At 43.3% G+C, this 26378-nt stretch overlaps 2 protein-coding genes and 1 long non-coding RNA gene across 3 annotated transcripts in view; 2 read left to right on the top strand and 1 right to left on the bottom strand.

Annotated features, from left to right (window-relative positions):
- The window catches only part of LOC307017428, a 31764-nt gene extending 8762 nt beyond the window's left edge, over positions 1–23002 (bottom strand). Inside the window, exons 1-2 of the long non-coding RNA XR_013802181.1 lie at positions 22880–23002; positions 21486–21592 (exon numbers count right to left, since the gene is read on the bottom strand). This is a non-coding gene — a long non-coding RNA (uncharacterized lncRNA). The remainder of the gene's footprint in view (positions 1–21485; positions 21593–22879) is intronic.
- LOC307017423 (uncharacterized protein) lies at positions 16352–23015 on the top strand. The gene is made up of 2 exons (XM_079647018.1): positions 16352–19239; positions 22876–23015. The coding sequence occupies exon 1, from the start codon at positions 16612–16614 to the stop codon at positions 18331–18333; it is 1722 nt and encodes a 573-aa protein (XP_079503144.1). The 5' UTR covers positions 16352–16611; the 3' UTR covers positions 18334–19239; positions 22876–23015.
- Positions 23016–23188: 173 nt separating this feature from the next.
- Positions 23189–25936, top strand: ccn2a (cellular communication network factor 2a). The gene is made up of 5 exons (XM_079647020.1): positions 23189–23447; positions 23650–23866; positions 23976–24227; positions 24339–24550; positions 24665–25936. The coding sequence occupies exons 1-5, from the start codon at positions 23385–23387 to the stop codon at positions 24959–24961; spliced, it is 1041 nt and encodes a 346-aa protein (XP_079503146.1). The 5' UTR covers positions 23189–23384; the 3' UTR covers positions 24962–25936.
- The last annotated feature ends 442 nt before the right edge of the window (positions 25937–26378 follow it).

The raw sequence follows: 26378 nt of genomic DNA on the forward strand, positions 1-26378 counted from the left end.
CTTTTTGCCTTAATTTATCCTGGGAACATTTGCCAAGCACACATGCTCTCTTTCATCAACACCCTGCTTCACACATACACAGTTACACACATTCACACCTGGCAGCGGCCCAGTTCAACCACAGTCTTCTAGTGTTGGTCCACTGGGCAGCCCCACCAGAGCCATTCAAACGTTTAGAAATGTGCTCAAGGACATTTCTATGGTGTTAGCTGAAGGAGAGGAGAGCGTTCCCTTTCCTGATCTGCATTTTAGTTGGCAAATCAAGGATCCAACATCTCAATCTTCTCATCAGCCCACTTGTCTAAACTTAAGGCCTGCACATATTGGACCTAGACCTTTTGCGTAATGAAGGACATTTAGAAGAGAAACAATCCAGGATTTCGTCAAAGGATTTTGGAAAACACTTTTGGATTTATGAATTAGCATTAAACATAAAGAACACAGGAAGCCAATGGGAATATTAGTTTTGCAGGTATTTGTTCATAAACAGAAGTAAAGGACAAAGTAAGGTAATTGACATATAATGTTGTTGGTTGAAGAGTAAAGGCATCACTAAAGCTATTCAAATTCAACCTGAGACTGTACAACTTATTTCTGATGGCAATCCATTGTTGAAATGTTTGTTTTTTTTAGCTCATGGTGGCTATATATAGCATGGGTGTCAAACTCAAATACACAGTGGGCCAAAATGGGTACTAGTCGAGGGCCGGACTGGTTCAATGTTTATTGCAGAACTTATTGAAATGAACTTATTGCACATATTAAACCTGGAACTAACAAAGCTTAAATGATTGCCTATAAAAACAATATTAAACATTAAATAATCAGTTCCATTCATTTTTTATGGCTCTATCTGCAGCTTTTCAAGTCATTTCTTATGATTACATTTTCCCACAGGCCAACAACAGCTTCAAAAAAACAATTTCCCTCAAAGAAAAACACAAACATGCCCTGTTGTCGCAAGAAAAAAAGTGCAGAAAGAAACATCCATTGAAACTCAGTTTGCTGCTCTGTGTTGCTAGTTCAAGCAGATACTTGGCATCTCATCTTGGGGGCAAGTTCATCAATGTTTTGGGGTCAGGCTCTGAGCTGAGGAACTCCTCAGGATTGAGGTGTGCGTGCAATATACCTGCGGGCCAGATCTAATAGTAATTAAAATGATCCTGCGGGCCGAAATTAAATCCACCAAGGGCCGGATTTGGCCCCCGGGCCTTGAGTTTGACACATGTGCTCTATAGGAAAGTTAAGGGTTCATCAAAATCAGTTGGCTTCATTGACAGGGGGACATGGATATCCTAAATCACGCCAATAATTGCTGAGTAATTCAATTTTGGACCAGAGTTGTGGAGAAGCTGACAGACCAACATCTAGCATGGCTAAGGAAAAAAAAGTGAACCATGTAAAAGCTGATCTGCTGAATTTCATTTAAGTCAATTATGTCCAAAATGTTGGCACCAAACTGACCAGTGTTTTTTTAACAAGATTGACATTATATAATTACAAACTCAAGTGGCGGATGGCATGGATGGTCATCCTCAATAATTCAACTGTGGCTCAGTGTTCCAGGCAAACGGCTCAGTGCTCACATCCTCATAAGAGTCCTCCCTTCATGCTGCAACATGTTGCTCTGCTCAGACCAGTCTGAACTGCCCCTTCCTAGGGCACGGGCTCTCTAGCATCAAACGATATTTTTAATCAAGTGGTCAAAAGCTATTGCACAAACATTCTAAAGTAGCTTAGGTCAACAGCGTCCCAGAGCCTGTTCTGTTAGCAGGAATGCTCCTGTACGCTGAAACAGGCCCCTCTTTGTGTTGCCGTCCAGCGGCCTCACGCCACACCGCACCGCGCTGGAATCCTGTTTGTTTTCTTTCAGATTTCTCAACCTAGTTCACTCCGATGTGGAAGCGCAGTGTACCAAATGTGTGTGTGTTTGTGTGTGCTTGCTGTGTTTTAAGGTGTGCGCGAAGTGTGCATCTGCGTTTGGACCCAATGCAGCAACAGTATGGCTCATTGAGCATGTGCTCATTTAAAGCGGGTGCCAAAGTTTGCATGCTTCAAAATGGAAAATAATGGAGGGTTAAGAAAATGATGAACTGTGTATATTCAACCAGTTCCAGTATAGGCTGTGAAGAGTTAGTGTAAGATGCCAATTGGATTTAATTGCTTTCTGTAGCCAACAAGCCTGGTTTAAAATTCACATTCAATTGACTTAATGCTGGAATTTCTTGAACAGAGTTGTTCTGGTATTGTATGTGTTTGTATTCCTGAAAACCTATTGGTTAATGTTGAATTTACTCTACATTTGGGGACAAGACGAAACCTAGAACTTTAATCTGTTTTTTTTTTATTTCTGGACTCCCCCACATTCATTTCTAGTCAATCTACTTATCAAACCGGTAATCTGCAATTATCCACAGTACAGAGTGCTTGTTAACCCCCTTAGAGCTGCCTGGACAAACACTTTCCGTCTAATGCTTTAGGTCCTCCTCCCCCTTTTTCCTAATTTCTGCTGTTGGCTGACCAAACCAGAGGAATTCATTATCCCGGAGACTTTCTGAGAACAGAGCTAGTCAAGCAGAGGAAGTCTATTCTTCTTTCTTGTCCTTCCTCACAATTAAATTATGGCATACAAACGGCTTATTATTACTGCTGACCACTGTTGTTTTGCCTTATGAAATGTTAACCTGGCTATCTGGAAGAACTGTTTCTACCCAGGTTATTTCTGCAAAGATGCTACCTGGGTAAGATGCTTTTTGTAAGGAAAACGTTAGGCACAACTTTGGTCCATGCTGTCTGAACCTTGACCAAACATCTTTAAAAAAGTTGAGAGGTTTCATTTATTAATTTTGGTATAGCAAAAGGGCTGAATGATGTGGAAATATGGCAGTCTTCTCAACAACTGAACAGTCAATTGAATTTCAATGAGACAATCATTATATTTGGAAATAATATGACTAGTTTTCCAGGCATCCATTTAATATCTTTAAACACTAATGCTTGTGGGGAAAAGTCCTCATATGAAAAATCCTTTTCATATAACATTGCAACATATACGTTTTATAAGGATGGAATATTATGCAACTTGTCATAAAGGTGTTGAAACACAGAAATTGTACATTTCTAGATATGTGTATCTAATACAAAAACTATGTTAAATGTTTTAGTGAAAGCCGTTTTTGAGAAGGTGACTCCAGTATTGCAGTCTCATTTATTCAAGTGAGATATTTAAAATGTTTTCTCTCATTTGGAGACCTAGAGGAGGCTTTTCTCCTCCAAATTATTATAATTAATTCCAGGAGCCTAAAATATGTTTGTAATGTGAGATACGGAGTAATCACTGGGATGCAAATTACTTCTTTAATGCCATATCCATTGTTCAAGAAGCTTTCTTTGATCAATGTATTTTGTAAAATAATAAAATGTGATTGATGATCTGCATACTCAGCGCTTTTGTTGGTCATGATCTTATGTTTTTCTGAACATCCATCTTTGGCCTGTCCTTAAATAAATTCTCACTCTGATGTTTTGGACTGTTTTCAAACCCTTTACTACTCCATTTCCAGTAACCTGAGGAAATGCCTTCTCTGGGCTGTCCCACTAAAATGCCACATATAGGCGGCCCCTTCTAATAGTGCAGGGTATACTGCTCTGAAAAGCCCCTCCAGAATACTCTGCAGGGCGGTGTGTCCTGAATGTCCTGCACCTGCATAAACACACCGAGCCAGGAGAGCTGCCTGCTGCCCTGCCAGGCACGCTAAACCACATCTCCAAAAGGCAGCAGAATAACATAGCCTACCTGGGTTAACAGTTACCGTGAGAAGCAGAGGTAAAGTATAATTCAGTAAACCACAGAAGGTCAGAAGGCACAGCAAGAAAGGTGCAACCTTCAGTTTATGCACGCTTAGTGAAAGTCAGCGTGCAAAAAGTAAGGTTCAAATTGTGCAAGTACAGAAAAAACAAAACCAGTACCAAAATACAGACGAATGTGTGATATAAAACAAAGTACTGGTAAACTATCCTTAGCTATCAGACACAGGGAGAGAAAAAAACAGATGTGTGGAGGAGACATATAAAAGGGAAAAAAATCTGAGCTGGAATCAGATTGGACGAGAAAAAACGTTTGAAAACTTCTTGGAAAAATTAAGGAAAATGAGCATATAAACGGTAAAAGGAAAAACGTGTTAGGACCAGAGAGAGTGCAAATCGGGCCCCCGAGACAGGCTGCATATTGACACACTGTGACAGAACACCTACCTGTCAGACGTGCCCCGTGAAGGCTCACCTCAGTGGGACAAGGCTTCATATTCACACAGCATCACACGACACCTCGTAGTTACGTAACTGTTGCACCCTTCAATCATTGTATTGTAAGTGAGACCTCACAAGGGGCCCTGGTCAAACATGCCATACTGCTTTATAGCACAGGAGTTTCCGTTGCTGCTAGCGAGCTTCCATATTTGATCCTGCAAGAAGTAAATGTGATCTGAGGAAAGGAACAGAAGTAGAAGCAGGAATGCTATGATTCAATTAAGCAAGGAAATATATTTTAGAGCACTATACATTTTGGTAATAACTGGCCTTTAGAAAGTCACATGAACAAAGTGCATTACATAAATTGTAAGTAATCCTGGTTTATTGCCACAGATTTGACAGATACCATCATGATAGTTCCCTTTTGCGTCATCATCTCCTCCTCCTCTATTCCAGGACTGGATACAGCTGGAAAAATAGTTAACTCCCAGTGGATTATGCATGAGATACATTTGGAGTAACACATGTGGTGATGATGATACGACTAGATTTAGATTTGTGAATCTGCCAAAAATAGTAATCCTTTAAGCAAACAGTTCTGCTTTTGTTTTGGAACTTGATTAGGATTGTTACCATCGCATCAACCGGAGATACTGGAACAGTTGGGTTTAGTTGAACTTAGTTGTTCTATACATGTTATCATTTCTTTACATTGAATTGTGAAACCTCTTAAAAGGAGTAATCCATTGTTTACTTAATACCCTACTTGCTTTGTTGCTGAGAGCGAGAAAAGAACACTGATACCTCTTTCTGTAAAAATGTTCAATATTAAACAAGGGCCATGATATGGTAAGGCTAGCTTAGCTTAGCTTAGCATAAAGACTGGAAACAAGGGGAAACAGCTTGTCTGGCTTCGCCTAAGAGTAGCAAAATAAGCCCTTGTACAGCTAACACCTTACATCTTGTCTGTTAAATCCGTACCAAAACCAAAGCGTAAAAAGACAAGCTGTGGTTTCACAGATATCATATGTCGGACTATTGCTCGGCTGTACACAGCTAGCTGGGTGTATTTTTGTGCGAAACTAAGCAAACATTTCCTGGTGGAAGCTTCATATTTAGCTTACCAAAATGAGCGTGTTATCCATCGTCTCAGCTAACTCTCAGGAAGAAGCTACACATTTCAACCAATTCCTCTAAGCTAATGTAAGTTAGGCTTAACACTATCTTCAGGGTAAGAAGTAGAAATCCCAATTTAGGGAAACAATTAAGTGACCTTAGACAATAAGGTTTACTTAGATCCAGGTTGTGGTACAAAATAAATGTTCTTCAGCGAAAGTTATCCCCTAAACCAGTGGTTCCCAACCTTGCGGGGGCGCCAAAGATCGCAAGGGGGGCGCCAGACCTCAGAGGATTTGAGGCCAAATATCATATTTAGACTGGTCTGCCCCTGGCTCCGCCTCTCCACAGGTGTTTCCAATTCCACTTCACCCGTTATAAGGAGAAACCGCAGGAGAAGGAGGCCGCCTACCCCTATGCCGGAAGACTCTGTCTGTGGACATTCTCGCTGCTCTTTCGGATCTGTAGACCTCTTTTTGTTGTGTGTTAATATGTGGATTCTGGAGGACCTTAGTATAGTTTTTCACGGCTTTATTTACCCGTAGTCTTTTGTTAGATCTCTGGGTAGGGGAGGGAAGCTCTGGGTCCTACGGCCTGTGGTGTGGCTGGCTCAGGCCCCCTTCTTCTTTTTGTTTGTTTTTGCCAGTCCTCCAGACCTCGTTCTTTGGCCGGTTGGCCCATGTGAGTAACGGCTGTGCTTGTAAATAAACGATCGCCGTTAAATACTGGATGTTTTGTGTATTTTTCTTTTATGTTGCGGGTCTCCCCACGAGCCACTACCATGGAGTAGGGGGCGAGCCGTAACAAGCTATTATAAGCATTAAAAGACAGAAATGTATAATTCTTTCTTTAATAGAAATGTTTCTTCTGCCCGTAAAGTGTCCAAACCAGGCTTTTCTGGATAAGCGCATTTTTAAAACATAGCCATTGTCCATGCCAGTTTCAGTTGGATTATTTGCCACAATTGCTCCAATCAAATCGGTCTCCTCCATTTTGTAGATTTACGATTTTTGAATCCACATCAGCAAAATCCGGCTTACTTTGAACATGTGTTTTAAACTGTTTAATCCCTTTGTGAATTGTTTCCACTTGCGCTGTCCTTTAATTTCTTCACACAGCGGGAATCCAAATGAATTAATCCTGAGTCTAATAACCATCAAAGTCACTCCAATAGTGCTCCTTAATTACGCTTTCATCCTTCTTTCACAAAATACTTCACATTCATCCAGTTTGTGACAGTAGTTGTAGCATTTTTGAGACTTTTAAACTTTAATTACCGCTGCTGCTGCTGCTGCTGCTGCGCGCCCCCCCCCCCCCCCTTGTGTGTGTGTGTGTGGGGGGGGGGGGGCGCAACTTCCAACAGGAGTCATTTGGGGGGGCTCTTGGGAAAAAAGGTTGGGAACCCCTGCCCTAAACTATTTCAAAACTTTTGCGTTTATTCTCTGGTTCAGTCCTGCTGAGAGGGGAAAACATATTTCTTGCTGTCTGTACTAAAGTAGGAGGAACATGTGAAACTTGGGTCGTCTGCTGCTGGTTTGACAGCAAGCTGAGCAATGACTCCTTCCTGCGTCATCACTTCCTCCTCACTATGCTGAGGAATCCACCTTCCACTGTTCCAGCTGGGGAAATATTACATGTTGTTGTGAAGAGGATGATGGGAGCACAATATTTTCCGCTGTCAGTTTGAGAGTGTGAAGGTATGCCGCAAGGTAAAGAACACTCTTACATTGGACACGTTCAAATTGCATTGCTCTGTCAGAAAAAGTAGCAGCACTTCTTCCTGAGAAAACGTAATACTGTGAGAGCTTCTGTAAGAGAACGAAAACAACAAGCCAGCTGTGACCTTCCAGCTAACAGACACATAGACAAGAACCAAGGGGTCAGATTGCCACCAGACAGACAGGGAAACAGATAGATAGATACAGGGCGAGGGTGTAGGCTGCGCACTGACCTTGCAGCTACACTAGCAGACAGTTTTGGGAGGCCTTTGGTTCCAGACACACACAGACAGGGAGGGGTACAGTTAGCCACTGTGCAGAAACTTCATATCTGGAAACAATTAGAGCAGTTAGGAACCCCTACCAGCCTGTTTCTTTAATGCACAGTACAATTCTATCAAGACTTTAGTGGGAACTATTTGCCATCCTAATGACCAAAACCACCAGTCACAAAAACACAGTTCATATTCCATCAACATCTTATAAAGCAGCAGCTCGAAGTATTGTCTTTTCAATACTTTATTTAGTTAAGAACACATTTGTGTTTACACTGACAGCCCAGCAAAAGGGAAAGCCCTCAAAGAGTAATATTTTCACAGCCGCGTATAAAGGAACAGTCCTCCTCGCGCTAATCGCTTACCCTTTTGTTCATTTTGATTAGTCATCTGAGAACGGCGTTCCCTTTCACAGCTTTCAGCATTAACAACCAGAGGACAAGTCTACTGTTGACTTTGAGTGTTCTTTCAGTCAGGATACCACGCAGACGCTGATTTTGCCAAAGATCTGACCGGGTTAAGCCAAAACTCCAGCAGTGATGAGAGGCTCATTGCACACTTCCCTAATAAGAGCGCTTGTGGCTTAAACATTGTTATGTCAAATTGTGTTAGTATGGGAAGCTAAATCTGTGGGCTGGTTTTATGTTCAAACCACATAAATAATATGGTTTGAAGTTTAAAAATGTGTGCTATTAGTCATACAAATGCAATAGTAGTAAAGTACAATTACATAAGGGCAGTAGACAATGACCAGTTTTGAACCCTTTTTCATTGATCATCCAGAGAGGTTGTGCCACATGTGATGGTAACAAAGTAATTATATAAATATTTAATTAACAAATGGACATAGTAATTGCAGAGAGTGAAAGTGATCTGTATCTCTGCCGCTTCAGATTTTGTCGATCAAATTTGTGTAAAAAAACGTCAACAGATTCTGTTCTGTAACTTTTCCTTTTTGCACACTTAAAAGTTATAATCAATTTGTATCATCTGACGGTGTTGATGTGGAAGAGGTGGCTAAGATTGTCACATATAGAGGCGACTCACTATTAAAGAACTTTACTGTTTTGGTTCACTTTACCAAACTCTTAAGTGTTTTGGTTAGCTGCATAAGTCAGCAGTTTTTTTGCAAAGAAGCCCCAATAAAGCCACGTGCCAAGCCCCACACTGCAGATATACCCATTAGCTACGAGCTGGGGAACAAAGTGTAGCTTTAACAGGGTTTTACAATTGCTTACATTCTTTTGTGTAATCTGTGGGCACATTAACACAATTAGCACAACATCCGTCTGTTGTGAACAATACCATTAACACGATTCCTGTTGTTTTCACACTTTATGCAGTCAATTAACACACACAAAAAACAATGTTCAAACCTTTAACACAGTACAAACCCTCCCCTGCAACTACGATGCTCAAAAACAGAAAGACCTGATTACTATAGTGATGTAACCTATTATAGAAACATTAAGAAGTGGCTAATTTAGTGTAAGTTTAGGAAAAAAAAAAATCTTTTTAAAATCTTTTTTTATCTTTAATATTTTTTGTATGCATGCTTCTTAGTTAATATTAAACTGTCTTTGGCTCTTTTCTGCTGTAACAAATGTACATTTCCCTTCGGTGGGACGAATAACGGTATTCTGATTCTGAAAATAGACTGCCAGAGGTGATTAAGGCATGCCAAGCATTTCTATCTAAAACAGAGCTCAAATGAGTTTGACATGCTGTAAAATTTCAACAAGTTTGTCATGTCAACCTAAGATACATAATACAAACAATAGATACTAACTGGACCTTGAAGAGATTGTTTCCAAGGTCAAAAAGTACACTTTGAAGCTCAAATGTATCCACTACGACTGTTAGAATGAGCAAAGGGACACAATAAAATTACAAACTACATATTTAGTGCCCTTTAAATAAACTTCCCAGTTAGTTGGTATGTGTATACTGTTTGTAAGGGGACTAAGCAGCTTGAATCTGGTAAACAGCATGTAAATAATTGGTATGTTTGATTGAGGTTCAGTAAATGGAGATTTATGTCACTGGCAGGCAGCTGCTAACTAATCAGAAAACAGTCAACAAGCTCTGTAGCAGGAACACTCTGTTTCTCACCGTAGACCCACAAACTGTAAACAAGCTCTATATGAAACTGCATGAGTAAAGTTCTCCCGCTGACAGCTAAATAAGCATCCAGTAAAACAGACAGTAAACACACACTTTCAGGACCAGTTTGACATCTTCAGCAACCTCGGTATGAGTATATGAATTCAAATGTAAGCCTTTAAAATGTCTAATGATAGAAAAACAGTGTGAGTTTATTTGATGTAAAGGAATGTTAATGTTGAAGTCTTGACCCGCATCGCTGCACATCACGCCTCGAAACACCTGTCTGGGAAGCAGAAACCCACAAAGCAAAATGTCCGTTTTTTCTCAGCTTGAAGTAACATTTACCTTGGCAGTGAATGAGACAAAGCAGCAGCGTGTGATTAAAGCCGATGTTTTCATTCAAGGCTTTTACAGGAAGCTAATTAGCTAAGGTATGCAGTCGTGTGCCAAGCTAATAGGGGGAAGCTGACATTCCTGCAGGGAAGCGGTGGCCTCAGAAAGCAGCAGAATATGTATTTACATTCAAGACCTACTCTACCTGAGCCACAAGACATTCAATTCAAACACTTCACAACATGGATTTTCTAATTCAAATATTGAAAAAAGCTAGGATGTGGTCTGGGGCTGGCCCACAAGGTGAGTCAATTTGAGAACATTGAAAACCTGCAGAGTTTATTATGTCCTGTTGTGACTTGACCATAAAAGTGCCTTTGAGAAAGAAAAAAAAAGCATTGAGTGATTTTGGCACTTCAGAGACACACACTGCTACACATGTGTCCACTTACAGAAAATAGCTAAGTAGACCTGAATGTGCAAAACAGTGTAATGCACCAGAGGACAACAAAAATCACAGTAGCCTATGGAGCAATAGAAAAACACATGGATATTTCATTGGTTGTTGAAAAACCAAGTGATTAGCAGTTGTTCTGAATTCTCCATCACCTTTAATCATTGCCATGTCATTGGCTGCTGGTTAATATTTTTCGGTGGGGAGTGCAAAATAAACGGGCACATTGGCCGAAAGGCAGTCTCAGAACCAATTGGCTATTTGTCTGACGACCATTTTGCTTTTTTATGTTATTCAATCGATAACCATTTATAAAGATGAGTTTACAGGTCCTCTCTCCATGTTAGGGTGCGTAGAAAAGGTAGGACCCAAAAGCAGTATTAACGAAAAACGAGCTTTATTAAATGAAGCTTAGCGTAAATTCTTTCAGGAAGACTGGTATACTTCAGTCCGCAGCTGCTTATAATCAGCTCATCACGGGCGTTCTCTTTAACCTATTACATTCACCTCATTCTCCAGCAGCCAATCACCGTGCTGCAGCCAAACTTTAAAATGGTTCTCCTCTCTCCTGCAGTCAGCTGTGATTTCAGGTCGTCATGCTGCCGCCCGCCTCCTCCCCATCCACCTCCTTTCATCATATCCAGTGCCAGGAGAGTTATCCAAAGACCTCATCACACCTCCCCTTCATCCCATTTCCTCATCAAATCCAGATCTTCAGCATCATCACCAGTGTCTAGACCCCGGGGGGGTTCTCTATATGCTCACGGCTGCATTTCCCGCTTTAGATCTACGATTTCAGGATCGGGGTCTAATCGCCAAAGACTTAACATTTATTATGTGACATGTGTCAATAAATGTTTTCGTACAAAATGAAGTCTCTCCTGATTGAAATAACAAAAGCTGTGGCAAAAAAGACAGTATCCAAAATATCCCAAAAAACAAACGAGCAGCACAAGGAACACGGACCGTGGAAACATGGAGGGGAAACAATGAACAGACCTGGAGCACAGGGGAAGACTAGACTAAATACACAGAAGGGTAATCACAGGACAAGACACAGCTGGGCAGGGGAGGGAGAAACACAAGGGCAACAGGTGAACACAATGAGACAATCAGACACACCAGCTGTGATTTCAGGTCGTCATGCTGCCGCCCGCCTCCTCCCCATCCACCTCCTTTCATCATATCCAGTGCCAGGAGAGTTATCCAAAGATCTCATCACACCTCCCCTTCATCCCATCTCCTCATCAAATCCAGATCTTCAGCATCATCACCAGTGTCTAGACCCCGGGGGGTTCTCTATATGCTCACGGCTGCATTTCCCGCTTTAGATATACGATTTCAGGATCGGGGTCTAATCGCCAAAGACTTAACATTTATTATGTGACATGTGTCAATAAATGTTCTCGTACAAAATGAAGTCTCTCCTGATTGAAATAACAAAAGCTGTGGCAAAAAAGGCAGTATCCAAAATAACAAACGAGCAGCACAAGGAACACGGACCGTGGAAACATGGAGGGGAAACAATGAACAGACCTGGAGCACAGGGGAAGACTAGACTAAATACACAGAAGGGTAATCACAGGACAAGACACAGCTGGGCAGGGGAGGGAGAAACACAAGGGTAACAGGTGAACACAATGAGACAATCAGACACACCAGGGAAACTAACGACAGGGAGGAGGACCAGACAAAACACAAGGAGGAAGACCAAACACCGAATGAACAGACTTACAAAACCCATAACCAGACAGACAACACTAAAACCGTGACATAAACCTAGGAGTGTGACACTCCATACTCATTCCTTGCCTTTAAAGTTACTAATGGGACTGCAAACAAGGAACAGCACAAAAAAAGAGGAAGCCAGATATCTTCTAGCTAAACAGGAACACCAAAGATATTGGTCATTGCCCCCACAGGCTAAATCTTTGTCAGACCAATAGGTTGTTCTACATCTAGGAAGACTCTAGGCAGCCACTACACTTGCTATACTGCAGGCTTTTTTCACAGCTGTCATTTTGGACGGCAAAGCACAGGTGTGACTAATAATATGAACAATCTGTCCCACTGAGTCATGACAGCGTGACAGAGCGAAATTAAAAATACAATGTTACCCTTTGATTCGTCTACTGTGGCATCTCGAACTCTTTACCTAAAACCACAACTACCATTTATGAATTCCTATTTATGTGGGGATTTAACAAAAAACATGTTTTTAAGTGATCTTTAGTTTTATTAGAAGGTATATTTTTGTTTGTATAAGCTGTTTCCCTATACTTTGAGTCTTTATGCTAAGCTAGGATAATGAATTCCTGGAGTTAAGACCGGCATTCATTTTACCATCATACTCCAGGCACAAAGCGAAACATTTTCAAGATGTTGAACTATCCATTAAAACAAACAGACCTCCAACCAACTGACAAGCTTCGTCTTGCTTTATGTGCTCTACTTAAATGATTCCATTGTAGCAGCAGCACTGTGTGTGGCAGGTCCCACACTATATTTAGAAACACCTGTAAGGGGCAGATCATCTTTAGGGTCACGGGCACTCTGTGACCCAAATATTTTGCCGTAAGTAAGAACTAAGTGTGCCGGGAATCATGTCTAAGATTAGAGAGGCTGCTGACCTCCAACTGAGAGGTCACTGAGACAGAACAGAGGCCACCCTAGACCCACATGGAGATGTGTTTAGGTTCAGACCACCTGACTTCCACATCCATGTGTGTGGCAGTAAATCCACAGCTGAGATGAGTTTCGGCTGTTTGTTGAAAGAGAAACAGCCCAAATTCTCATCAGTGTCTCTAGTCTAAACACTTTCCACTCTCCCTCTCTGCCTTTGACATTTAATCCAGCCATTAATCCCCCTTGTTATATCTGCACAAATGTTCCCATGCACTGCAAATCAAGTGCTGGGTTTCCATCTGGGAGCGTCTGCCAGTCACAAAATGCTTTGTCCAAGATAGATGAAAGCAATATCTTCTCGCTTGTTAACACAGAATGGCAAATGCATTCCCCTGGACGTCCCTCACTAAATGATTTATGAGAACATTTGACCAAAAAATGCACTTCACCTTCCAACTATGCCCCTCTGACTTCTTACGGTCAATATATTATTCCTCGGCCCATTACCCCAAGTAATCTAAAACCCAGCTATTTCGTGCAGGATGTGCCGGAAAAAAAATTGAGTCTCATGCATGTTTCCAGTCTGAACATTTTCCACCACTTCGGGGCTTTAAATAGACACAGTTTCCATTTTGACAGTTCATCTGCCCACCAACGCCATTGTTAAATCTCAAAAAATCATCCCAGGCTCCGGATCCATTATTATTTTCCACTCCTCATGGCCAGGCTTCAAAAAGTTTCCAAGACTTTCATCTCAAGTAATTGACCTGTCCCTTCTCCATTGTTAAATTTCAACAGATCACCATCCCATCCATTATAAAATATCTCTGTAAGTGTTTTTGCAGGCAGGCTCCTAAAAGAAAGCAACAATTACTTTTCCCTGCACGTATTATTTTGTTTGCCAAACTGGTAAAAAAACATATTGCAGATTAAACATTATTATTATGCACTTATTACTGTCTTGTCAGGGTTGTTCTTTTGGTCTGTATTCCTCATTTGTGGCCATGTCGATACAAATATGTGTGGTTAATTTGTCCACTGCACTGCTCGAAAGTCAACTAAAATGCCTCAAATGTCATTTACCGTAATGACAAAATAACTGTGTTTTTTCTGCAACCATGTTGTTTTCCATTTCTCCAACCGTCGTTCTGCATACAGGCAGCCCAAAAGTTCAAAGAGGCAAAAATATACAGGCAGGAAAATCATTTTGAGATCTTGGTTTCATGTTCAGTTTATACAGTGGTATATGGATGGTCGGTTTGAAGGCTAACGCCAAGGAACATTCCTCGTTTAGCCTGCCAGCTACCACTAATGGAATTTAGTTTAATGTGTACCAAAGCTTCAAATATGGACACAGTTTGGCAAAAACACACACTGGGTTTGCCTGGATACAAAAACACACATGCACACATATACTGTACATTAAAAAATACTACACTTATAGGCCCACGGTTACTGAACACACATAAACTGTACATTTGCTCAAGTTGCTACAACCCCCATAAAGCCTAACCGTACATTTTAATTATTATAAAATGAATGAATGTGAGTTTTATTCCAGGAAATGCAGTCTAATACAGTACAGTATACGCATTTTATCTAGGTTTGCCTAATAAAGTAAATGTACATAAAAGTCCGCCAAAAACTGCAGCATGGTTTAGATAAATGTATCCACTAAACCTCACACCTCTTTTTCAAACTCACATCAAAAAGAAAGTACACATAACAAATCAAAGACAGATGATACTTTTTTAGACACACTAAACTCAAAACTGTGAAATAAAAGTCTATATCTGGCCCGGTACGGAACAAAAATGCAGCTTCAGTACAGAGTGTTCAGTGAGACTGACTGGGCTTTTTTAAATGTTGATGTTTATCTGCCTATTTAGCTCTATAGTTGCTAGGGAGGTATGACGGCAGCTGCTCTGAATGGAGCAGTGTTTGTGTAAACAGCTAGAAGAGGCCTCCTCTGTGACGTCAGCATCAGGTATGAGCTCATCCACCATGGAGTGATGGAAGAGCACACACAGGAGGGTTCAAAACTATATTCACTGTCCATTCCTGAGGGGGAGCCTGCTGTGGGCATATAAGAATGCATCGAGTCGGACATCTCCACACATCCTGAAGTTCGAAACTCCCCAGCTGACACGGCTACCCTTGTGATGTCACACAGTAGCTATGAAACCAGTAGTGAAGTAATGAGGCTATAAGTGGGAGGCAGCAAAACCAAGCGTAAACCAAGACTAGGATAGAAGGCAGGTCTTGACCTGGAATAACTACACGGGTCACATGACCGAAAAAACAGTATTACGGCAGCGCTAAATTAGGAATATCACTCTGTCGGCAAATTCTCAACAGGCAGGAGGTGCTGAGGGTTCATTTTCATTTTGGAAAGATAATAAACTTGACACAATACATTAGAATGACATTATTATTATAGTTATTTATGCTGATGCCAGCTGTATTCCTGAGAATAATTGAACTCCCGGACCTCTCATTGCAATGCTTAAATGACCAGAAAGTAATAATTACTGTTTTTTAGCTCTGCAAATCAATTGTAAGGGGCTTATACTTAGACTCTTTCTCTCTTGGATAGAGCTTTGATCAGGCGCACAAATCGACACAGCCATACATAAACATGCCCCAATGTTTAGATCCTTTTAAAACTTTAATTTCCAATGTGAAGAAAGCAAATATTCAATAAACAATATTTTTCAAGCTCAAGTCTACTTAAGTTTTTCAGTGAGGTAAAAGATACTGTATTTGTATCATAATCTCCAACATTGGTCTTCTCATACCAAATTGTCAGCAAAACACAAAAAGAACATCATACGCCATTGCCATATATAAACTATGTATAATTTCCATAAACTTTTTGTTGCAAATGTATTATCTTTTCAATTTACACACGGCATCTATTGCACGTCTGTCCGTCCTGGGAGAGGGATCCCTCCTCTGTTGCTCTCCCTGAGGTTTCTCCCATTTCCCCCTTTAAACTGTGGGTTTTCTCTGGAAGTTTTTCCTTGTACGATGTGAGGGTCAAAGGACAGATGGTGTCGTATTGTCATACTGATATTCTGTAGAAACTTTGAAGTCCACTGAGACAAATGTAACATTTGTGATATTGGGCTATATAAATAAACATTGATTGATTGATTGAATTAATTCTTATCAATGACAGCTGAGACTTGGGACCTGAGCCGCAGGTCAGGCCCATGTCATGATCTGTCTGTATTGTTTTTTGTCTTGTCTTTTTCTGTCTTTGGTTTCATGTTTTATTTTGAAAGGTCTTCACCTCCTGTCTTGCCTGTTTCTGGCTGCGTTGTGTCTTGTCTAGATCTATCTTTGGTTTTCTGTCTGCGTTGTGTTTTGTCTTGTTTAAATCTGTCTGTGGTTCCCTGTCGTTAGTTTCCCTGGTGTGTCTAATTTACCCGATTGTGTTCACCTGGTGTCCCTGTGTTTTCTCCTCCCTCATCAGCTGTGTATTGTTTGTATGATTAGTCTTGTGTGTATTTAAGTTCTGTTTTTTCTGTCTGTCTTGGTCGGTTCGTCTTGTGCAATGACTAGTTCTTTGGTGAGTGTTCTGTTTTTTCTTTGTTTGCATCGCATCGCATCGCATCGCATCGCATCGCATCGCATAGCCTAGCCTTGAAATAAAGGAGTTTTTTCAGTTTATATCTGCATTTTGGTCCTGCCTGCTTCACACACCGTAACATTACGAACCGACCAACAAATGGACCCAGCAGATGATCCATGGGAGGTAGAATTACAGCATTTTACCTTCTATCTGGCTTGCTGCTTCGATTGGTGGAAGGGAGCGTCCAGTGTTCGGCAGAAGAGGGCCGCTCTGGTAGAGGCGCACCGGTTGGCAGCAGAGAAACCATGTTTTGTGGAGTTCTTACCTGACTGGATTTTGGACTTCCTTTCAACATGTGATTCCCGGCCTGCTAGCCCCAGGCATGCTAGCCCCCTGCCTCCCAATTCCCAACCTGGCACCATACGCCTCGGTGGGTTCCGTCTGAAGTCAACCCATGCTTCTGCCCCAGTTCCTGCTCCTGTCCAGGAGTCGTATTCCGGAACTCGTCTGGCTTATGGAGGTCCACGGAGTATTCAGGCGGCTGCTAAGAGAAGGAGTCGCAAGGCCAGGCTAGCAGCCCGAGCCCCATTGGCCATGGTTCCGGCTACAGAACCGGCCCATACAGCCATGGTTCCGGCCCCAGTTCTGGCCCCAGCAGCCATGGTTCAAGCCCCAGTTCTGGTCCCAGCAGCCGTGGTTCCGGCCCTGGTTCCGGCCCCAGTAGCCATGGTCCCGGCTTCAGTACCGGCCCCAATAGCCATGGTCCCGACTCCAGTTTCGGCTCCAGGACTGGCTTACCAGCCAACGCCAGCTCCCCGAGTCCTGTCGGCGTACCGGCCGACTCCAGCACCTCGTCTCCTGTTGGCTCTCCAGCCGACGCCAGCTCCCTGTGGCCTGTCGGCATACAAACCGACTCAAGACCCATCTCAAGACCCCTCTCAAGTCATCTCTCAAGTTTCCTCTCGAGTTCCCTCTCAAGCCCTCTCTCGAGTTCCCGCTCGGGTGCCGTTGGCGGTTCCGCTGGAGGTCCTGCCGGCCCTATGTCTTGTCCCGTTGGAGGTCCCGCGGACTGCTCTTCTGCCGGGGGTCCTGCCGGCCCTATGTCCCGTGCCGTTGGAGGTCCCGCAGACTACTCTTCTACTGGGGGTCCTGCCAACCCTATGTCCTGTCCCGTTGGGGGTCCCGCCGTCTACTCTTCTGCCGGGGGTCCTGCCAATCCCTTGTCCTGTCCCGTTGGGGGTCCCGCCGACTACTCTCCTGCCGGGGGTCCTGCCAACCCTATGTCCTGTCCCGTTGGGGGTCCCGCTGACTACTCTCCTGCCGGGGGTCCTGCCAATCCTATGTCCTGTCCCGTTGGGGGTCCCGCCGACTACTCTCCTGCCGGGGGTCCTGTCAACTCCATGTCCTGTCCCGTTGGGGGTCCCGCTGACTACTCTTCTGCCGGGGGTCCTGCCAACCCTATGTCCTGTGCCGTTGGAGGTTCCGCTGGGGGTCCTGCCAACCCTGTGTCCTGTCTCGTTGGAGGTCCCGCTGACGACTCTTCTGCCGGGGGTCCTGCCAACCCTGTGTCCTGTTCCGTTGGAGGCCCCGCCATCTCCTGTCCTGCCGAGGGTCCTGCCAACTCCTGGTCCTGTTCCGTTGGGGGTTCAGCCGACAACTCTTCTGCCGGGGGTACTGCCAACCCCTTGTCCTCTTCCGTGGGGGATCCTGCCGAGGCCTATCCCACCGGCTGCGGTTCCTGTTCGGCCGACACCGGGCTCTGCTCGGCCTCTGGAGCTGTCTGTCTTCGCCCTTGAGCCCGGACCCCTGAGAGTCGCGGTCTTCGCCCTCGAGCCCGGCCCTCTGAGAGCCCGGCCCTCTGAGAGCCCGGCCCTCTGAGAGCCGCAGTCTTCACCCTCGATCCCGGCCCCCTGAGAGCCGCGGTCTTCGCCCTCGAACCGCGGTCTTCGCCCTCGAGCCCTGCCCCCTGTGAGCCGCATTCTTCGCCCTCAAGCCCGGCCCCCTGAGGGCCACGGCCTTCGCCCTCATGCCCGGCCCCCTGAGTTTGCCCGCGGTGGCCTTAACCCCTCCATGGACTCTGCCTTGCCCCCGGGTCGTCCACCCGAGTCCCCCACCTTGAACTCTGTCTTGCCCCGGGCTGTCCGCCCGAGACCCCATCCTTGGACTCTGCCTTGCCCCCGGGCCGTCCGCCCGAGTCCCCCTTCTCGGCTTCTGCCTTGCCCCCGGGCCGTCCGCCCGAGATCCCTTCCTGGTCCTCTGCCGTGCTCCTGGGTTGTCAGCCCAAACCCGTCCTCCTGACCCCCTCCACCCACCCTGGTGGCTCCTAGTTTTGTGTCCCTCCTCCGGTCCCCCTCCACCCACGTTGTTGTTCTTTTTTATTTTTGTTGGACTGTTTTGGGACGTCTGAGATCCGTCCCTTGAGGGGGGGGTAATGTCACGATCTGTCTGTATTGTATTTTGTCTTGTCTTTTTCTGTCTTTTTATTTTATTTTGAAAGGTCTTCACCTCCTGTCTTGCCTGTTTCTGGCTGTGTTGTGTCTTGTCTAAATCTGTCTTTGGTTTTCTGTCTGCGTTGTGTTTTGTCTTGTTTAAATCTGTCTGTGGTTCCCTGTCGTTAGTTTCCCTGGTGTGTCTAATTTACCCGATTGTGTTCACCTGGTGTCCCTGTGTTTTCTCCTCCCTCCTCAGCTGTGTCTTGTTTGTATGATTAGTCTTGTGTGTATTTAAGATCTGGTTTTTCTGTCTGTCTTGGTCGGTTCGTCTTGTGCAATGACTAGTTCTTCGGTGAGTGTTCTGTTTTGTCTTTGTTTGCATCGCATCGCATAGCCTTGAAATAAAGGAGTTTTTTCAGTTTATATCTGCATTTGGGTCCTGGCTGCTTCACACACCGTAACAGCCCAATCGAGTTAGGGCAGAGAATCTAATCTTTACTCTACAAAAACAATCAATTGCTACTAAGTTAGCTGCTAAGTGGTAAACATAGGACAGCATTTTGCGAAAGAGACCATTTTCTCCTCTGCGTGCGAAACCAGTCAAAATTAGACTCAAATGTACGAGGTAGACACAAACGGGACCAAATGAATGCTTATGTTGCTCCATATTTATTTGATGTTTAACTAAGTTTTCTATCAAGGTCATTATAAACTTTACAAGCTGTTAATACGTAATTGTTCCGTTTACAAAATCAGTTATTGAAATATTCATTGAAATTAAGGCCAGACAGAGAGGCCCTATTTTGTTAATGTTTTAATATTGTTGTATTGGCTGGAGATTTTATTATTGGAACACAACAAAAGATGAAACAATTTCCCAAATAGGTTAGTTAATAAAATGATTTAAAGCTGAACATATTTCGACTTTCACATAAATCTTATGACATAAAGTTGGTTAACAATGTAATTGTTACTCTAACCGTATCAGTGAATCCACTTATCACCAGCATACTTAAGATTCACATTCATTGGTTTAGACAATATGTTTCCAACAAGTGAAAGACTAGAAGACTAAGATTAAGGTCAGACAGTTTTCACGCAGGTATGTTCAACAACACCGACGCCAACGAGCACAAAGCTGAACAGACTCCCCTGACATTTGTATCACCACACAGTTCCATTACTGATTTTAACCCACGGCTATTCTTTTAAACAAATATCTCGCTCTATACTTAGCCTTGACATATCTGAGCCTACCACACACAGAGCCATGTTTCCTTTGGCCTCCGCGGTCAACCCATCCAGATCTGCAGAACAGTGAAGCATGTGGCCTGATATTCAGAACAGGAAACCTTGAAAGAGTGAGCTCAGTGAAAAACAACCAGCAGACAAAACAACATCCAGATAACGGTAACTACACTCACAGTTGCAATAACAGTCACAAAAAACAGGAATCGAGCTCTTTTGGCTCTCTGTTGACCTACTTTGTTTTCTTATAATCTTGCCATTGATAGACTTCTTATTCATAAAATGCCAGTCAGACATACCTTTAATTCTTTAAATTGGCCAGACGTGATGCCATCTGTTCAAGTCAAAACTGAAAACTACAACAGAGTTTGACTTGATCTTCAAACAACTTCTCTTAACACAATTAAAGACATTGCCTGTGATGTAAAATAAGCTGAGAGAAACTCCATTAGTCTGCATGGAAGATAAAAATGTCAAAGCCAAGTTTGAGTGTTGTTTTGCAGCGTGGCCGGAGCACGTTCCTCTATCAAGCTGTTTCCTTTAGATATCATGGAATGGAAGTTTTGGCCTTGGTGCTGTGATGACTAGACTGACAGCAGACACACACACACACACACACACACACACACACACACACACACACACACACACACTTTCCCTGGTCTGTTTTGATAGACAAAATACTCCACACACACACTTTCACTCTGTGTTTTTCCTAAGTCAGACGTTCTAAAAGGGGTCCCTACTGTACGGCGGCAGCACAGACAGAGAACGTACCCAAATTAGGAAAAGAGCTGACATCCTTATATGGAAAGGCTTCCTCTGTAGTAACAGCCCTGTCTGCTGGCTCCTCTCTCACATTCCTCCTGCTCCAGGTTTCTCTGGGAGTTTTTCATTTCCGATTCCCTGGCTGAAGAAGGAGCAGGGCCGCCTTTCATAAGAGTCTCGCCTGGTGTGTGATCCCCCTTATGCAAAAAATACACAAACCTCCGTCTAGCCCCTTTCCTGCAATCCTCCACTCTGGGGTTTGATGTAGTAAAATAAGCCTGGCCAGGGACAGGGCACACCTGGCCTTTTTAAGTTCGTCATAGACTAAACCTCATTAGGCAGGTGACAAGCCAGAGAACATAGTCTTTGTTCCCGTAATATCTGCCCCTCATGCTTTCATGGGCCGCACTTTCACTTAAGTCGACTCAGGATTTTTAATCATCATTTGTCCTGACTAAGACCCCTGGACAAAAAAACACCCAAGTAAAATCCCCAAGCTTTTGTTCTCAACCGAATCCTCCTTTTAGGTAAAGCAGTCTTATGCTGAATTCAACAAAGCTCCATTACGGGAAGAGCCATTACCTGAGAACGTTTTCTTTGTCCCTGAATACCTGCCCTGCATACCTTGGCAGGTCACTCAGCTCAGGTAGCGCAGGAAACAGACCATTAGGATCATCTTGTCAGATTAACTGCAGAAATTAACGACAGACATAGCAAATATTATTCCAACCATTTGCTAAATCCATTAGGTTAAGTGTCGTATGACTTGTATCATTTATAAGCATCATAAATAAGGGAATCTGGATGAAGAAGGTACATATTGTAGGTTCTTCACTTTAATAGCTCTGCTACTTTAGTCTTCTCCTCCACTACATTTCACAGGCAGATATTATACTCTTTTACTACATTACATTTATAAAGATTTCGCTTAAAAAAGATAAGCCATATAATGCAAATCATTCTAAAAATATGAATGGATGGTTCCCAACCTCTTTTGCCCTGTATTAAAGAGATATTTCTGTTATATTTCAGATGCTGACATATAAACAATTGATTGAATGACCCAATATTTCCAAAATAAGCAAAAAGAAGAATGAAATGTTTATAAACTGTGTATCAGACCCTTGTTTTTTCATCTTTCCCACTCAAAAGATCATCTCCCGACCCCTTGGATTTATCTTATGACCCTCAGGGGGGCCTCAAGCCCTAGATTGGGAAATACTTTACTGTACACACTGTAGTTACAACTAGCTCCACCTGGACCATTTATAATACTTAGAAAACACTTTGCATTGCATTGACCTACAAGTAATAACAATCTTACTGTGTATATACAGTCACTAAGGCCAAAAACAAGTATTATTATAGGACTTTTAATAAACAGTATTTTTTACATTATTGTATAACTGTTACTTCATTAACAGATTGAAATGCTTCTTATCTTATCTGTATATCCTAGGTATCATACAAAAGGGGCAAAGAGAAGTGTTTGTGAACCAAATGCTTCACTCCTGCTGCACAAGAGATCATAGTATGCTCATAATGTGTTTTCATATTTAGTGCTTAAAGCTGCAGTTCAGCCACTGATGTCAGTGCACAAAAATGCCATGGCGATGTCCAAGATGTAACCACAGGAGTACAGAAGACAAACTAACAGGAGGAAGGCAGTGGGGGCCAAGCACCTTGTTAGATAAGCAGCTCAAGTTAATGAGTCAAATGAACTTCCTTTCCCTAACAGCATGCTGCTAATGTGTTAAAGTCTGTGCGCCTTTGAAGCTGAGGAATGCTGTAGTGGGCTTACAGTGTTAACCACTCATCACACATCAAGCATTTTTATTTATCCGTCTCATGTGGATGCATCTTTAAGAGTTTTTTTACTTTTCTTCTTTCATTCAAAGCTTTTTGTGCCTTCACTTTTGAACTGAGCTGAAAAAAAATGTTCTTCATCTTTTTTTGAAATTAATATTTATAGGTACCGGCTGTCTGTTTGTGAAGTCAGTCTCCAGGAATTCCCAGTGTGGGGTCCCAGGCCTCTAACCAGACTTAACCTCCCATTCCAGATGAAAGCCCGCTCTGAGAGAGAGCCGGTGTTGTTTGGCCGAGCAGCAGAGCCTTGCCTTCAGACAGCAGGAATGTGGGATGTCTGGAGTGGGGGTCAGGAAGCGAGGAAAGAATGCCAAGTATGTCCATGTTTGTCCAGGGCTGGCTCTCCATTCAGCCCCCAGTGACGTGCTACGAGGGCCAGCGAGTATAAAGGGAGCCGTGCTCCGCAGTCAGAACTCAGATCAACTCCTTCTACCGAAGCTAACCTCTAGCTTTCACCAAGAGAAAGAAAAGACTGTGACCGGAGCTGAAGAGAAACTCCACGAGACAACAGATCAACTTGATCAGAAACGGTTTCTACGGCTCAAACTCTGAGACTAACGGAAGACTTTCTCAACGAGACTTAAGGAAAAAATCTATTTCTACAAGGAAGAAAAGATGTCCGCTGGAATGAAGAAAATGATTTTGCTGCCTTTCCTGTGCATCATGCTCTCACACATGGTAAGTCAAAAACAAATTGAGAATTACATCTCACTGCTGTTCTTTTTAAACTTTTAATATAGTCTTAAATTGAGTCTTTAAACTCTTTTCATAGTGACAACATGTTACAATGACTGTGTTCTCTATGTGCGGGATGTGAAACTATAACTTTGAAACACTTTGTGGAGATGATATTTAAACAAGTGTATCTGTATGTGTTCAGGCTGCAGGTCAGGAGTGCAGCAACCAGTGCTCGTGCCCCTCCACCACCCCTCAGTGCCCCCCAGGAGTGAGCCTCGTGCTGGACGGCTGCGGCTGCTGCAGGGTGTGTGCCAAACAGATGGGAGAGCTCTGCACTGAGAAGGACCTCTGTGACCCCCACAAAGGCCTCTACTGTGACTTCGGAGCCCCCATCAACAGACGCATCGGAGTGTGCACAGGTGAGCCATTGACATTTGTTTTTCTGCGTCGCCCCGCTGTAGATCATTATCTCTCCTTTTAATGTTTGAACCGAATCATGACCTTTCCCTTGCCGTTTACCCCTAACAGCTCGAGATGGAGCCACCTGTGTGTTCGGAGGCATGGTGTTCAAGAGCGGAGAGTCTTTCCAGAGCAGCTGCAAGTACCAGTGTACCTGTCTGGATGGAGCTGTGGGGTGCGTCCCACTTTGCGCAATGGACGTCCGCCTGCCAAGCCCCGACTGCCCCATGCCAAGACGCGTCAAGGTGCCAGGGAAGTGCTGCGAGGAATGGGAGTGTGATTCTCCCAACAGACACAGCTTCATGGGCTCTGCTTTGGCCTGTAAGTTCTCTTTTGAGCACCCGAAAGTGTAGTTAATTCAATGGACTTTACATAAAGAGGAGGCATTATCAGATGATGTTTCTAATCCAGTGTTTGCTCCTGTGTTTACAGCTTACAGAGAGGAAGAGACCTATGGCCCCGACCTCTCCATGATGAGGGAGAACTGCCTGGTTCAGACTACTGAATGGAGCGCGTGCTCTAAGACTTGCGGCCTTGGGGTCTCCACCAGGGTCACCAACGATAACCGCGAATGCCGCCTGGAGAAACAGAGCCGGTTGTGTATGGTGCGACCATGCGAGTCACAGCTGGAGCAGAGCATTAGGGTGAGTTTTTGTTCAACAGCACTGCTTTCAAAACCTCAACAGAGTCAAAGTGAAATGGCAAATACTCAAAGAATACTTAACTAAGTTGTGTTCCCTCTTCTTTTACTCCTACAGAAAGGGAAAAAGTGCATCCGTACTCCCAGACTCTCCAAGCCCATGAAGTTTGAGATCTCCGGCTGCACCACCACCAAGTCCTACAGGCCAAAGTTCTGCGGCGTGTGCCTGGACGGCCGCTGCTGCACCCCCCACAGAACCACCACCCTGCCCATGGAGTTCAAATGCCCAGATGGACAGTTCATGAAGAAGCACATGATGTTCATCAAGTCCTGCGCCTGCCACCACAACTGCCCCGGCGAGAACGACATCTTCGAGTCAATGTACTACAAGAAGATGATGGGAGACATGGCATGAGCCACTTAAAGAACAATCGCAGCTTATGACTTGAAAAACAAAACTCCATCTCATTTTGCAGCTCATTATATATGTCTATGTTTTATTTTCTCATTGTAAAAGTAGTTCAGACACTTGTCTAAGTGTCGGTGTGTTTTGTACGGCTGGCGCACATCAGCCCATAGACTCAGACAGAGGGTTGCATAGCAGCTCCGAGAGATTTCTGCACTATAACTTCTATTTTTGACAAACCTACTGTCAGGTTGCTGCCCATTCCCCTTGAAACCCCTTTAACAGACCCGTCCTTTTTACTGTATTTTGTATATCTTATCTAAACCATGACCTCCTCTCTAAATGAGGTGTCTAATAACTCCCCCCACCCTAAGAGCCCCGACCAAACCTGGAAACTCTAAGCAGCTGTAGACCACAGCGGGCCAGTGTTCCCCTGAGCAAACAGGTCTGAATGTGTCCTGTGTGTGTGTGGGTGCGTGTGTGTGTGTGTGCGTGTGTGTGTGTGTGTGTGTGTGTGTTTTTGCCTGTTAGCACAGGCCTGAATGTCGGCCTTGTCTGCGCTGTTCACCTTGCTCCAGAGTAGAGGAAAGGTCAGAGATCCGACCAGCATGTGGATGAGAAAGCAAGCAGCGTGCTGAGTTTAAGGTTAGATAAGGAACACAGTGGGCTTTGCCATGGCACTGAGAAAAAAAGAAAAAAAAGACGACTGTTACCGATTCAGGTCAGAAGAAGGTAACCAAGTGTCTATTTTGCACAAAAATAGAAGAAAAGACTGGAAGAATTGTTATTTCATTCCTTTTTTATTGTTGATGTGTAAATAATGTTTATATTTGTACAGTTTAAGTTAATTTAAAAGCAACATTTGCTCTGTGCTTCCAAATGTATCAATAGTGTATTTTTTACTATTTTATTGAGAAGTGTGACAAAACTGTTACATGTTTCACTTTGTAGCTGGAAATAAAATGTTATATATTTTTATACAAATGTGTTCTCCGATCTTTCTGTCTTCAGCTTTGACACACATCTCCACTTTGGTCCATTGGATGTGTTACAAATAATTTCAAACTGAGCATTAAAGGTAAATGCATCACATCACAACGATCTGCATAACTAGAACTTTCTAATGTTTAATATTTAAGTGCTAGTATGAATTATGAATTAATTAACTGACTGATGTTAATATCACTCAAGTATTAGCATATGAGCAGGGACTTTCAGCAGGGACTTTTCCTTATGATGAAGCATACAGATGGTTTTATTGCCACCACAGGAGTTACATGTGTTGGGTTATTGTTACACTTTCAACTAAGTTCATTTATTTTATTGTAATGCATTATTCAGTAAATAAAAACGTTATAAAACACATAGAAAACATACATGATGCACAAGATCGGTGGCTGTTGAAATGAACCTTTATATGTTAGCT

The sequence above is a fragment of the Notothenia rossii genome, assembly GCF_949606895.1.
Source record: "Notothenia rossii genome assembly, chromosome: 8".
Classification (NCBI taxonomy): Eukaryota; Metazoa; Chordata; class Actinopteri; order Perciformes; family Nototheniidae; genus Notothenia; species Notothenia rossii.

Coding starts and splice junctions, on each gene's coding strand:
- LOC307017423 (XM_079647018.1), top strand. CDS start 16,612: ATGGACCCAGCAGATGATCCATGGGAGGTAGAATTACAGCATTTTACC.
- ccn2a (XM_079647020.1), top strand. CDS start 23,385: ATGTCCGCTGGAATGAAGAAAATGATTTTGCTGCCTTTCCTGTGCATC. Junction 23,867..23,975: donor ACGCATCGGAGTGTGCACAG/GTGAGCCATTGA, acceptor TACCCCTAACAG/CTCGAGATGGAGCCACCTGT. Junction 24,228..24,338: donor CATGGGCTCTGCTTTGGCCT/GTAAGTTCTCTT, acceptor CTGTGTTTACAG/CTTACAGAGAGGAAGAGACC.